Source organism: Periophthalmus magnuspinnatus, chromosome 19, assembly GCF_009829125.3.
Source record: "Periophthalmus magnuspinnatus isolate fPerMag1 chromosome 19, fPerMag1.2.pri, whole genome shotgun sequence".
Taxonomy (NCBI): Eukaryota; Metazoa; Chordata; class Actinopteri; order Gobiiformes; family Gobiidae; genus Periophthalmus; species Periophthalmus magnuspinnatus.
The window spans coordinates 2,551,975-2,566,295 of NC_047144.1; the positions used below are offsets into that span (position 1 = coordinate 2,551,975).

Consider the following 14,321-nt stretch of genomic DNA (forward strand, 5'->3'; position numbering starts at 1 on the left):
AGTCCTCTGACCCCTCTCTCTCTGACCCCTCCTCTCTTCTCTCTCACAGTCCTCTGACCCCTCTCTCTGACCCCTCCTCTCTGACCCCTCCTCTCTGACCCCTCTCTCTCTCTCTGACCCCAGGCATCGCGGTGTGTAACATCCCGTCGGCGGCGGTGGAGGAGACGGCCGACTCCGCCCTGTGTCACGTGTTGAACTTGTACAGGAGGAACACGTGGCTGTACCAGGCGCTGAGGGAGGGCACCAGGGTCCAGAGTGTGGAGCAGATCAGGGAGGTGGCATCAGGAGCAGCGCGCATCAGAGGAGAGACGCTCGGACTCATCGGGTTTGGTCAGTACCACATCACTGCAGGAGGAGGAGGAGGAGGAGGAGGAGGAGGAGGAGGAGGAGGAGGAGGAGGAGGAGGGGGTGGGGGGGGGGTGGGGGGGGGGAGGGGGTGAGGAGGGGGAGGGAGGGAGGAGGGGGAGGGGGGGAGGGGGAGGAGGAGGGGGAGGGGGAGGAGGAGGAGGAGGAGGAGGAGTAGTTCATATTTTAGATACTTTCTCACATGTTACAAAGTTGTTCTCATTAAAAACAAGAAACCTAGAGGAAGACCAAAGAGGAGGGGGTCAGAGGATGAAGAGGAGAGGGTCAGAGGATGAAGAGGAGGGGGTCAGAGGATGAAGAGGAGGGGGTCAGATGGAGCAGAGGATGCACAGGAGAGGGTCAGAGGATGAAGAGGAGAGGGTCAGAGGATGAAGAGGAGCAGAGGATGCACAGGAGAGGGTCAGAGGATGAAGAGGAGGGGTCAGATGATGCAGAGGAAAATTCAACTATTTACCATGACACAAAAAAGTCTTATTGGCTGATACATTTTCAGCTCTTAACAAAACAAACTCCTTCTGCTGTGTCTTTGAGCAACACACTTCTCTCCTCAAGGTCAGTGGCACAGAACCAGAGCCACGTCTGTGTCACTCTGCCCCAGGGCGGCTGTGGCGACAGGAGGAGAGTGAAGTGTGTGAGACGTTCTTCAGACATTTGTAGTTTTTGTGATTAAAAGCCCAGCGCTCCTCCTCCTCTTTCTCCTCCTCTTTTCTCTCCTTATCAGCCTCTCGCACCTGTTTTTTTTTTTTTTAATCTTTAATTGTGTTTATTTTCTCCTCGTTAAACTCGTCCCTCCTCTCAGTCTCGTCTTTATCTCGCGTCCTCAGACTCTGGTCCTAATGTCCCTTTGTCTCCGCCCAAATGAGCTCAGTCCACCTGCGACGCCATTTTAAAGAAAACTGAGAGAAAAGAGAAACAAGAGGCCTAGAGGAAGACCAGGGAGGAGAGGGGCAGAGGAAGACCACAGAGAGGAGAGAGGGGCAGAGGAAGACCAGGGAGGAGAGGGGCAGAGGAAGACCACAGAGAGGAGAGAGGCAGAAGAAGACCATAGAGGAAGACCAGGGAGGAGAGGGGCAGAGGAAGACCACAGAGGAGAGAGGGGCAGAGGAAGACCACAGAGGAGAGAGGGGCAGAGGAAGGCCACAGAGGAGAGGGGCAGAGGAAGACTGCACACTACCTGCTTGTCTCCATGGAGATGCTGTTGCTAATCCAGGAATATTCCACAATATGGCATTAAACTTTTAACTTTTGCATGTATTTCAAGCACAGGTGTTTTTATTGCTCAGAAAAACCTTGAGAAAAAAAAACAAACACATTCTGACTGTGAGCAGAATCGCCTCTCCACGGATCTGACCTGTAATGTAGCTTGGCCTGAGGGGGCGTCTCCTGCGGTCTCTGTGTGGAGATAAGTTTAATGTCGTAGTGCGGAACATTCAAGGCAAAGTTTACTGTCTTAAAAATGTGAATACAGTTAATTTTAGTTCATTTTAAACAGTTATTCCTCGTTCACTTTAAGCATTCAGAACGTCCCAATTACTCACCATGATGAGTTTATAAGAACATTTCACGACTTTCAGAGGCCAGCGCAGTTTGTCGTCACGGTAACGATAACAACTGCTAGCAACAACACCTTTTAAAAACATAGCTCTACGTTTTGTCTGGGAACAAAAACGCTCTGATTTTATTTGTATCTATGTATTTCTTCATGTGTGTTTAACCGTCTCGTCCGCTCTGTGTCGCCCCCTGCAGGTCGCGCGGGGCAGGCGGTGGCGGTGCGCGCGAAGGTCTTCGGGTTCAACGTGATTTTCTACGACCCGTATCTCCAGGACGGACTGGAGCGATCCCTCGGCGTCCAGCGAGTTTACACGCTACAAGATCTACTGTACCAGAGCGACTGCGTGTCTCTGCACTGCAACCTGAACGAACACAACCACCACCTGATCAACGACTTCACCATCAAACAGGTGGGTCCTCCTCTGCACCACCGCACATCCTCTGCACCACCGCACATCCTCTGCACCACATATCACCTACTGTACTAGAGCGACTGTGTCTGAACGAACACAACCACCACCTGATCAACGACTTCACCATCAAGCAGGTGGGTCCTCCTCTGCACCACCGCGCATCCTCTGCACCACCACATCCTCTGCACCACACATCACCTACTGTACTAGAGCGACTGTCTGAACGAACACAACCACCACCTGATCAACGACTTCACCATCAAACAGGTGGGTCCTCCTCTGCACCACCGCACATCCTCTGCACCACCACACATCCTCTGCACCACACATCACCTACTGTACTAGAGCGACTATCTGAACGAACACAACCACCACCTGATCAACAACTTCACCATCCTCCTCTGCACCACTGCGCATCCTCTGCACCACCACACATCCTCTGCACCACACATCACCTACTGTACTAGAGCGACTATCTGAACGAACACAACCACCACCTGATCAACAACTTCACCATCCTCCTCTGCACCACCGCGCATCCTCTGCACCACCGCACATCCTCTGCAACACCGCACATCCTCTGCACCATCGCACATCCTCTGCACCACACATCACCTACTGTATTAGAGCGACTGTCTGAACGAACACAACCACCACCTGATCAACGACTTCACCATCAAACAGGTGGGTCCTCCTCTGCACCACCACATCCTCTGCACCACCACACATCCTCTGCACCACACATGACCCACTGCACAAGAACGGCGGTGTGTCTCTGAACGAACACATCCACCACCTGATGAACGACTTCACCATCCTCCTCTGCGCCCTCACTATCAAACACGTGAGTCCTCCTCTGCCCCATCAAACAGGTCATCCTCTGCACCATACGACGTGCTGCTGGCTCTGTGCATGATGGCAGCTGCCGTTACATCCCAGTGTAATATAACGTCTGAGTTTTTTGCAGAGTTGCGCTAAAGTTGCTAAATTTTTACAGATCAGACAGTGACAGGGAGCTGCAGGTGGGTTAGAGGTCAGGGGTCAGAGGTCAGGGTCACACAGTGGACGTCACTGACATGTTAAACACAAATGTGACCAACACTTCACCAGAGGACTCTTCTGCGTTTACAAAGGTGCATTATTGTGTGTCAATGCTCTTCCTCTGCACCACAGCCTCAAACAGCTGAACTGTAAACATGTGATAGAGATTGTAGGATTTTCCAGTCGTCTATTTCGTTTCCCTTTTGCTCTGAAGCTTCACCTCCGTCCACATTGAGCCGTTTCCTTTTGTAAATGTGGAAATATTTGAACAGAGACATAAAAACGGGATTAAAACGGTTGACACGTCTTTTGTGGTGAGATTAAACTGATGTCTCTATAAACGCGGTGCCATTTGGAAAAGAGATGAGACGATTTAACGGTCGCACAAAAACGAGCGGCCATTTTGGATTTATTATATTTAAACTGGAATAAACCAAAAGCAGCAAGAGGGTGAAAAATCAAACGATTACTTTAATCTGTGGATGAATATGGTGTTTGAGAGAGACACAATGGACAGGTCAAGTGTAGGTTTAACCCACAGACATAGGTCAAATGCACGTTTCTCTACAGCACATATGTCAAACTCAAGGCCCGGGGGCCAAATGTGGCCCTCCACATCATTTCATGTGGACCTCGACAGAGTAAAGTAAAAGGTATGATGGTCTTAAAATGTAATTTTATCGGGAGATAATCAGTTATACAGCCACATTTTTACATCTAGGCTAATGCACATGTAATATTTGTAACTTGAATAAGTAATAAATACAGAAACAGTTAATTAACAAGTTAAAAAAGTAGATTTATTTTACATCCGGCCCTTTGAAGGCTGCTATTTTGCTGATGTGGCCCCCGGTGAAAATATTTTTGACACCCCTGCTCTACAGGGACAATAAAGTCTCAACCTGAACCTTCCCTGCCCCCTGCTGGATGCTTGGTGTATTGTCTCTGTTGTATTTCCAGATGCTTCAGAGTCTGCATTTGACCCAGAGACACTGAAGTATGGGTCAAACGCAGAGGACATGTTTCTTTACAGGGACAATAAAGTCTCAACCTTAACCTTACCTGCCCCCTGGTGGATGTTTGCTGTATTGTTTCTCTGCCCCCTGGTGGTTGTCTGACGCATTGTCGCTGTTGTTTTTCCAGATGCGTCAGGGTGCATTTCTGGTGAACACAGCCAGGGGGGGCCTCGTGGACGAGAAGGCCCTGGCTCAGGCGCTGAAGGAGGGCAGGATACGAGGAGCGGCGCTGGACGTGCACGAAACCGAACCGTTCACGTGAGTTTAATCAGTAAATAACTAAACTTTTAAACGGTCTCCATGGAAACGGAAAAAAACAAACTGTCAGAGTCCTGTATTTGTGCCGTTTGAACTGCACACGCCGCTCTTCTTCTTAGTTGGTTAAAATCCCAAGATGTGATGCTAAAAAGTGAGCTTCAAAAAACAAAAACATTTCAGAAACTGCTCAGTGTGTCAGCAGGACGGCCACAAGAGCGGCCGACTCCGCTCTGTTGCCATGGGAGTTCAGATTTCAGTCTCAAATGTTAAAATGGATTTAAAATGTGACATGTGAAGTGAAATAAATACTCTTAAAACATAAAAACACAAATATAATCGTAATTAGTAATAAATATTTTTCCAGTTGGACGTTTAATGATTTATTTTTTTTAACATTAGTTGTTGTTTTTGTGCAGATTTGCGCAGGGTCCACTGAAGGACGCCCCAAACCTGATCTGCACCCCCCACACGGCCTGGTACAGTGAACAGGCCTCACTGGAGATGAGAGAAGCAGCAGCCACAGAGATCAGGAGAGCACTCACAGGTATCCTCTGCACCACTGGACCTCCTCTGCACCATGTGACCCTCCTCTGCTCCCTCTGACCCTCCTCTGCACCACTGGACCTCCATCTGACCCTCCTCTGCATCATGTGGCACGCCTCTGCTCCCTCTGACCTCCTCTGCATCATCTGACCCTCCTCTGCATTATCTGACTGTCCTCTGTTCCCTCTGACCTCCTCTGCACCATGTGACCCTCCTCTGCCCCATGTGCCCCTCCTCTCTACCCTCTGACCCTCCTCTGCACCATGTGACTCTCCTCTGCACCCTCCTCTGATCCCCTCCTCTGCATCTTCTGACCCTCTCCTCTGCTCCTCTGACCCTCTGCCCTGCTCTTCTGACCCTCTCCTCCTCTGACCCTCTCCTCCTCTGACCCTCTGCTCTTCTGACCCTCTCCTCTTCATCTTCTGACCCTCTCCTCTTCTGACCCTCTCCTCTTCTGACCCTCTCCTCCTCTTCATCCTCTGACCCTCTCCTCCTCTGACCCTCTCCTCCTCTTCATCCTCTGACCCTCTGCTCTTCTGACCCTCTCTTCTGACCCTCTGCTCCTCTTCATCCTCTGACCCTCTGCTCCTCTGACCCCCTGCTCCTCTGACCCTCTCCTCCTCTTCATCCTCTGACCCTCTCCTCCTCTGCATCTTCTGACCCTCTCCTCTGCTCCTCTGACCCTCTGCCCTGCTCTTCTGACCCTCTCCTCCTCTGACCCTCTGCTCCTCTGACCCTCTGCTCTTCTGACCCTCTCCTCTTCATCTTCTGACCCTCTCCTCTTCTGACCCTCTCCTCCTCTTCATCCTCTGACCCTCTCCTCTTCTGACCCTCTCCTCCTTTTCATCCTCTGACCCTCTCCTCCTCTGACCCTCTCCTCCTCTTCATCCTCTGACCCTCTGCTCTTCTGACCCTCTCTTCTGACCCTCTGCTCCTCTTCATCCTCTGACCCTCTGCTCCTCTGACCCCCTGCTCCTCTGACCCTCTCCTCCTCTTCATCCTCTGACCCTCTGCTCTTCTGACCCTCTCCTCCTCTGACCCCCTGCTCCTCTGACCCTCTGCTCTTCTGACCCTCTGCTCCTCTTCATCCTCTGACCCTCTGACCCCCTGCTCCTCTGACCCTCTCCTCCTCTTCATCTTCTGACCCTCTGCTCCTCTTCATCCTCTGACCCTCTGCTCTTCTGACCCTCTCCTCCTCTTCATCCTCTGACCCTCTCCTCTTCTGACCCTCTCCTCCTTTTCATCCTCTGACCCTCTCCTCCTCTGACCCTCTCCTCCTCTGACCCCCTGCTCCTCTGACCCTCTCCTCTTCTGACCCTCTCCTCCTCTTCATCCTCTGACCCTCTCCTCCTCTGACCCTCTCCTCTTCTGACCCTCTCCTCCTCTTCATCCTCTGACCCTCTGCTCTTCTGACCCTCTCTTCTGACCCTCTGCTCCTCTTCATCCTCTGACCCTCTGCTCCTCTGACCCTCTCCTCCTCTTCATCCTCTGACCCTCTGCTCTTCTGACCCTCTCCTCCTCTGACCCCCTGCTCTTCTGACCCTCTCCTCCTCTTCATCTTCTGACCCTCTGCTCCTCTTCATCCTCTGACCCTCTCCTCCTCTGACCCTCTCCTCCTCTTCATCCTCTGACCCTCTCCTCCTCTGACCCTCTCCTCCTCTGACCCTCTCCTCTTCATCCTCTGACCCTCTCCTCCTCTTCATCCTCTGACCCTCTCCTCCTCTGACCCTCTCCTCCTCTTCATCCTCTGACCCTCTCCTCCTCTGACCCTCTCCTCCTCTTCATCCTCTGACCCTCTCCTCCTCTGACCCTCTCCTCCTCTGACCCTCTGCTCTTCTGACCCTCTCCTCTTCTGACCCTCTCCTCCTCTGACCCTCTGCTCCAGGTCGGATCCCGGACAGTTTGAGGAATTGTGTAAACAAAGAGTTCTTCATCACTTCTGGACCTTGGGCGATAATGGACCAAACAGGAGTTCACCCTGAGCTCAACGGCGCCGCCTACAGGTGAGGAGGAGTCACTGCAGCCTGAGGACGAGACAAATACTTTATATTTACCATGACATAGTACATCTGACTGGATATGATATGAGCTTAAAAGTATGTAGTAGAAGTAGTAGTAGTAGTAGTTTTAGGAGGAGTAGTTTTGTAGGAGAGTTGTTGTAGTAGCAGCAGTAGCAGTAGTACTTCAGCTTGTCTTGTAAACAGTAGTGGACAGTGGGAGGTAGTAGTTGTCCAGGTAGTTGAAGTATTTGTAGTAGTACTCAAGCATAAATCCGTTGATACAATAGTAGTACTAGCAGTAAGTAGCTGATGTAGAAGTAGATGTAGTCGCAGTAGCTGTGTAGTAATAGTAGTAGTACTCTATAGCCAAGATTTGCAAATACAAATCAACAGCAGTAGTTTGTGTAGGAATAGTTATAGTAGCCTGTGTTGTTGTTGTACAAATAGTAGTAGTCAAAGTAGAAGTAGTAGTGGTATAGTAGCAATTACAGTAGTAGCTGTCACAGTAGTTGAAGTATTTGTAGTTATAGTAGTACTCGTTAACACAGATACACACCAATACAAATCAGTAGTAATTATAATAGTCAAAGTAGTAGTAGTAGTAGTAGTAGTAGTAGTAGTAGTAGTAGTAGTAGTAGTAGTAGTAGTAGTAGTAGTAGTAGTAGTAGTAGTAGTAGTAGTAGTAGTAGCAGCAACTAAACACTTTAATAATTTCCCAGTTGCAGAAAACAGATCTAACTTGTCGTACTCTCCCTGTCGTCGTCTTAACCCCCCGACCCCGAGTCAAACACTAAACTAACCTGCGTGACCTTTGACCCCTGTGTCCTCATGCAGCCAGATGAACCAATCAGTGAGCGCAGTGACCTCAGGCCTCCCCCAGGACAAAATAAATGCATAAATGTGTCCTGCAGGTAAATATCAGAGTCAAGAGTTTAATGTGTGGACCTCCTCAGTAGAGCCTCCTCCACCACTGCTCCTCCTCCACCACTGCTCCTCCTCTTCTTCTGCTCCTCCTCCTCCTCCTCTGCTCCTACTCCACCACTGCTCCTCCTCCTCTTCTTCTGCTCCTCCTCCTCCTCTGCTCCTCCTCCACCACTGCTCCTCCTCTCCTCCGCTCCTCCGCTTCTTCTGCTCATCCTCCTTTGCTCCTCCTCCTCTTCCTCTGCTCCTCTTCCTCTGCTCCTCCTCCTCTGCTTCTGCTCCTCCTCCACCACTGCTACTCCACTGCTCCTCTTCTTCTGCTCCTCCTCTTCTTCTGCTCCTCTTCCTCCTCCTCCTCCGCTCCTCCTCTTCTCCTGCTCCTCCTCCACTGCTCCTCCTCCTCCGCTCCTCTTCCTCTGCTCTTGCTCCTCCTCCTCTTCTTCTGCTCCTCCTCCTCTGCTCCTCCTCCTCTGCTCCTCCTCCTCTGCTCCTCCTCCTCTGCTCCTCCTCCTCTGCTCCTCCTCCTCTGCTCCTCCTCTCCTTCTCCTCCTCCACTCCTCCTCCTCTGCTCCTCCTATGCTCCTGTTCCTCCTCCGCTCCTCTTCCTCTGCTCCTCCTCCTCCGCTCCTCTTCCTCTGCTCCTCCTACTCCGCTCTTCCTCCTCTTCTGCTCCTCTTCCTCTGCTCCTCTTCCTCTGCTTCTGCTCGTCCTCCTCTGCTCCTCCTCCACCACTGCTACTCCACTGCTTCTCATCCACTGCTCCTCCTCCTCCTCTGCTCCTCTTCCCTGTTTTTCCCTGTAAACCTGAGGACACTTTAGAAAAACCTTTGTCCTTTTTCTTTTCTCGACTCATCTGCAGTTTGCAGTTTTTTTTATTCTTAATATTTAAATCAAAAGTGTCTTTGATTTGTGACGTGTTTCAGTTTGAACAAATATAATAAATATAAAAAACGTGTCATTTATACCTCTCCCCCTCCTCTGTCTGTTTCTCTTGTTCTTTTTTTTTATTCCTATCTCTTTTCTCTACCCCTTTCTCTCTCCCTCTCCCTCTCTTCCTTCACTTCCTTTCCCCTTGTTTCTTTCTCTCTCTCCCTCCTTCCTCCTTTTCTCTCTCCCTGTCTCTCTCCCTCCTTCTTTCTCCCTCTTTTCCTCTCTCCCTTCATTTTCCCTCCTCGTCTCTCTCCTTCTCTCTCTCCCTCCCTGTCTCTCTTCTCTCTATTCCTCCGCTCCCCCATCTCTCCCTCACCCTCTCTCCTCTCCCTCTCTCCTTCCCCTCCTCCCCCCTCCCTCGCTCCTTCCCCTCCTCCCCCCTCTCTCTTCTCCCTCTCTCTTCTCCCTCTCTCCTTCCCCTCCTCCCCCCTCTCTCTCTCTCACCTTCTCTCCCCTCCCTCTCTCCTTTCCCTCCTCCCCCCTCTCTCTCTCTCTCTCTCTCTCTCTCTCACCCTCTCTCCTTCCCCTCCTCCCCCCTCTCTCTTCTCCCTCTCTCTTCTCCCTCTCTCCTTCCCCTCCTCCCCCCTCTCTCTCACCCTCTCTCTTCTCCCTCTCTCCTTCCCCTCCTCCTCTCCCTCTCTCCTTCCCCTCCTCCTCCCTCTCTCCTCTCCCTCTCTCCTTCCCCTCCTCCCCCCTCTCTCTTCTCTCTCTCTCTCTCTCAGATTCCCTCCCGGAGTGGGCGTGGTGGGCGTGTCTCCTGGTTCTCTTCCTGGTTCTGCTCTGGAGGGGCTGGTGCCGTCGGGCGGAGTCCCCGTGTCCCACAGCCTCCCGTCGGGTACTCACCCCTCGCAGACCCCCTCCCCCAACCAGCCGTCGTCCAAGCCCCACGCCGAGCCCCGGGAGCACCTCACCGAGCAATAACGCCTCCGGAAACGCCTCCCTCTGGACACGCCTCCCTCTGGACACGCCTCCCTCTGGACACGCCTCCCTCTGGACACGCCTCCCTCTGGACACGCCTCCCTCTGGACACGCCTCCCTCTGGAAACTTCTCCCTCCGACGCCGTCAAACTGTTCTGGAAAATAGAAACGGACATTTGTGAAGCGAGCGGACGCCGTGTGGATTTTCACATATTCAAAAATTCCAGTTTCAGCCACGGAAAGACGATAATTTGATTTGTAGCGATGATGCTACGTATTTTAGCATTAGCATTTCGATTAGCATGATTAGCATTTAACTAAAGACACTGTACCTGATTTTTACCGTCTGAAAAACATAAAAAAAACAGAACTAGCTCACTTTAAACAGTTTTCAGTGGTAAACAGTGACTCCTCGTTCACTTTACACATTGAGAACATGCTAGTTACTCACCATGATGAGTTTATAAGAGCAGCTTTAAGACCAGAGTGGAGTTTTGCCGTCACAGAAATGCTCAAAAAAATTGAAAAAAGATCAGGTACATCGCGTCCTTTAGCGTGTATATTTCAGAAGCCGACCAAAACCACGGCGATAAAATGTTAACTTCATCCACAGAACTGAATTTTTTAAAGCTTCACCATGTAACTTTTCCGTTGGAGTCTCGTCCACCTCCTGGTCGCCGTGGAGATGTTTTCGCTTCAAATCACTGTAGCTCCGTCCGTCACTGAGAGTCATAATAATAATAATAATAGAGTGATTCAAACGATGCTAATGTCCCGCAGTAGGGCATTAAACATATCTTAAGACAGGCAGGTGGCGCTACTGAGCCAAGCTACCAGTCAGATCTGTGGAGAGGCGAGCTCGCTTATAGTGAAAATGCAGCTTTTTCGAATTTGAGGTGCAATAAAAACACCTCAAACTGATTTCATGCAAGATGGATAAGCGTAATGTCTTATTGGGGAATATTTCAGGCGGTAACAACATCTCTATGGCGACAAGCAGCCGCCAGAAAAGTTACGCAGTGTAGCTTTAAAGACGAGACAAACAGCGCTGTGAAAGTATCATTTTGCGTTTGCGTTGTGCTTTTTAAACTACGGCAAAAATTATTTACGAAAGTTTGTAGATTTTTAAGCGTAAGAAAAATGGAAGGTGGCGCAGTGAAGAAAAGCATTCGCCCCATAACGAGAGAGTTCCCGGTTTGATCTAAAGGACCAAGAAGAGCAATAACATTTTTTTTCCACAACTTTCAAATTCACAAAACGACGCTACCTGGGACCAAGGACGGCTACGGACGAGCAACAAACGCACCCTTTCATAAGAAAACGTTTTTTGGGGGGATTTTCAACGACTTTTTCCGGCATCGTCCGACTGTTTTTAGAGACGTACGGACTCTGCCGCTGTTGGGAATCGTAGTTTGGACGGAGACGCTGCCCCAGTCGCTCATGGGAAACCAGGAAGTAGCGAAACAACAGAAGCTACTGGGATTTTTTTCAAACAATGCTGCATTTACGTGAAATTTAACGCAAATTTTGATAGAATTTTGGAAATAGTTTTAATTTCGGGACGATTTGATTAAACTCGACGGCAGCGTTTTTCAAATCTACTTTTTTCTCAGATTTTAATTCGTACGTAATGTTATGGCGTGTTTAATGTCTTTGTCTGTGTGAATGGGTCATACATATTTAGAGTTAGAGTTTAGTAATTTTAGAGTGAGTTTTAACCCTTTCCTGCGCTACTGCAGCCAAACAATTGCAACAAATGAACGATGCCTTGGTGGAGGTATTGAATTCATTGTTTAAACTGCGCTGGTTTTTGGTTCATATCTCTGTAATTACTGGGCCGATTCACGTGAAACAAAAAACGGAGCAAAGTTCAGACACAGATTTATAAAGTGAGTGGAATTTTAAAGCCATAAGATGAATACGACGAGGTTTTGTGGAGCTAATCCCCCCAAAAATAATGAGAAACTTCAACATGTTTGGATCAGAAGTTTGGCAATTTCTTTCAAAAAACGTTAATTTCCTGTAATTATATCGACCCCATGTCCCCAGAGCCAGTCTCCATGTCCAGAGATCCGGTCGTTGAGGTTCCCGCCTTCGACTGCCACCCAGATCTTCATGCCCCGGCCCCAGGCCTGGCTCCAGGGTGGGGCCCCGGTAACGCCGGTCCGGGCAACGTAGCTTGCCTTGATCGAACACTCGTCATAAGGGGCGTCTGAACCGCTCTTTGTCTGACCCGTCCCCCAGGACCTGTTTGCCATGGGTGACCCTACCAGGGGCATGAAGCCCCCGACAACATAGCTCCCAGGATCATTCGGGCTCAAACCCCTCCACCACGTTAAGGTGGCGGTTCAGGGAGGAAAAAGGTGGTGCCCTCTCCGGGTGGAGAGCCTTTGCCTCAAGTGGAGGAGTTCAAGTATCTCGGGGTCTTGTTCACGAGTGAGGGAAGGATGGAGCGTGAGATTGACAGTTGGATCGGTGCAGCGTCTGCAGTGATGCGGTCGCTGTATCGGTCCGTTGTGGTGAAGAAGGAGCTGAGCCCAAAGGAGAAGCTCTTGATTTACCTCAATCTACGTTCCTGCCCTCACCTATGGTCATGAGCTTTGGGTAATGACCGAAAGGACAAGATCGCGGATACAAGCGGCTGAAATGGGTTTCCTCCGCAGAGTGGCCGGGCGCACCCTTAGGGATAGGGTGAGGAGCTCAGTCACATGGGAGGAGCTCGGAGTAGAGCCGCTGCTCCTACACGTTGAGAGGAGCCAGTTGAGGCTCGGGCATCTGCTCATCTGCCTCCTGGACGCCTCCCTAGGGAGGTGTTCTGGGCATGTCCCACCGGGAGGAGGCCCCGGGGAAGACCCAGGACACGCTGGAGGGACTATGTCTCTCGGCTGGCCTGGGAACGCCTTGGGGTCCCACCGGAGGAGCTGGAGGACATGTCTGGGGTGAGGGAAGTCTGGGAGTCCCTGCTTAGACTGCTGCCCCCGCGACCCGGCCCCGGATAAGTGGAAGAAAATGGATGGATGGATATATCGACCACGCCCTCCACCTGAGACTATGACGTCATTCCCATTCGTTTCTGCATCAGTTGATCCTTTGCAGCTGACGTCATCGAGATTCCCCGGGGTTGTGATGCTAACAGGAAGCACGGCTCTGTCTGAAGCTCTGTTAGACTTTAACCTGAGCTTCGTCTGAGCAGAAAGAGCTGATTTACTTGAGGCTACAACAGATGAGCTGATTTGTGCTGTTAAACAAGTCTCTCAAGTAACATTACAGTAACACGCTAGCTAGCATTAGCATTAGCCAACAGTTTTTCAGTTAGTCACTTTTACGTTGTTTTTTTTTTTTGTTTTTTTTGGCTGAAAATCAAACTCTCGTGTTGATCACAGGCTCCTGAAAATGTGCTGTTTTAAATCCATTTTGCATTTTTTAACTGTTATGTCAGCGTTTGCTAATGTGTGCATTGTGTCACCATGGTAACTGCTGAACATTCCACTATAGAGATGCATGTATAACACCCCCAGCGTGACGTCACTGCAAAGTGTCAATTTAAATCAATAATATAAGCGTTCACCTGCTTGTCTCCATGGAGATGTTTTTGCTTTGCCTGAAATGTTCCGCAGTACAGCATTAAACCCATCTTCCAAGCACGTACGTATTTACTTACAGGTGTTTTTATTGCTCGAAAAGTTACGAGTGGCGTCGCTTTTCCACAGATCTGACCCAAAACTTGGCCTGGCAACGTCTCCGTGGCGACAAGCAGAAAAGTTACATAGTGCAGCTTTGACATAGGCCCTTTGAATAGTTAACAATCGTTTATCTTTAATAATTTTCCCACGTTTTTGTCCAAGGAAAGGGTTAAATCAAACTTCTCTTGACTCAGGAATTTTTGGAAAAACTGTTTTAATCCCTCAGTTTTGTCTTTAAGGAATTTGCAAACTCCAAATTTCATCTTTTCCCCCATTTGACTGTGGTATTTTTATAAAGATCTTTTGGTGTTGAAATTTTGGATTTGTATTTGGATGTCCCAATAGCTCGATTAGTTTCATTTCTTGTTCTCCGTGTTTTTGGGTGTAATCATTTGAGCGGTTCATAGATCTTTAGTTGTATCGGTGTGGCTGTATTTCTATTGTTTTGTTCATTGTAAACGGTGAACATTTAGCCTCAGTGCAGTTTGAATAAAATAAAATGGTTCTAACAAATGTCTCGGTGTGTTTTAACTTTTAAAATATGGAAAAATGAAACTCAAATTAGACTATATAACGTTTCTCATGAAATATGTCCCAAAAATGTGGAGATAGACGAGTTTAAATCAGACTTTTTTAGAGTTTTTAACCCCCGTTTTAGTCGTTTCTTCTCATTTTCCTCAT

General features: G+C 49.5%; 1 protein-coding gene across 1 annotated transcript in view; it reads left to right on the forward strand.

Annotated features, from left to right (window-relative positions):
• The window catches only part of LOC117386977 (C-terminal-binding protein 2), a 43,077-nt gene extending 32,888 nt beyond the window's left edge, over window positions 1-10,189 (forward strand). The window contains exons 4-9 of the mRNA XM_033984364.2: window positions 124-330; window positions 2,113-2,327; window positions 4,515-4,645; window positions 5,062-5,189; window positions 7,074-7,191; window positions 9,762-10,189. Of these exons, the coding sequence (XP_033840255.1) occupies window positions 124-330; window positions 2,113-2,327; window positions 4,515-4,645; window positions 5,062-5,189; window positions 7,074-7,191; window positions 9,762-9,960 (998 nt within the window). The 3' untranslated portion in view covers window positions 9,961-10,189. The remainder of the gene's footprint in view (window positions 1-123; window positions 331-2,112; window positions 2,328-4,514; window positions 4,646-5,061; window positions 5,190-7,073; window positions 7,192-9,761) is intronic.
• Window positions 10,190-14,321: the final 4,132 nt, after the last annotated feature.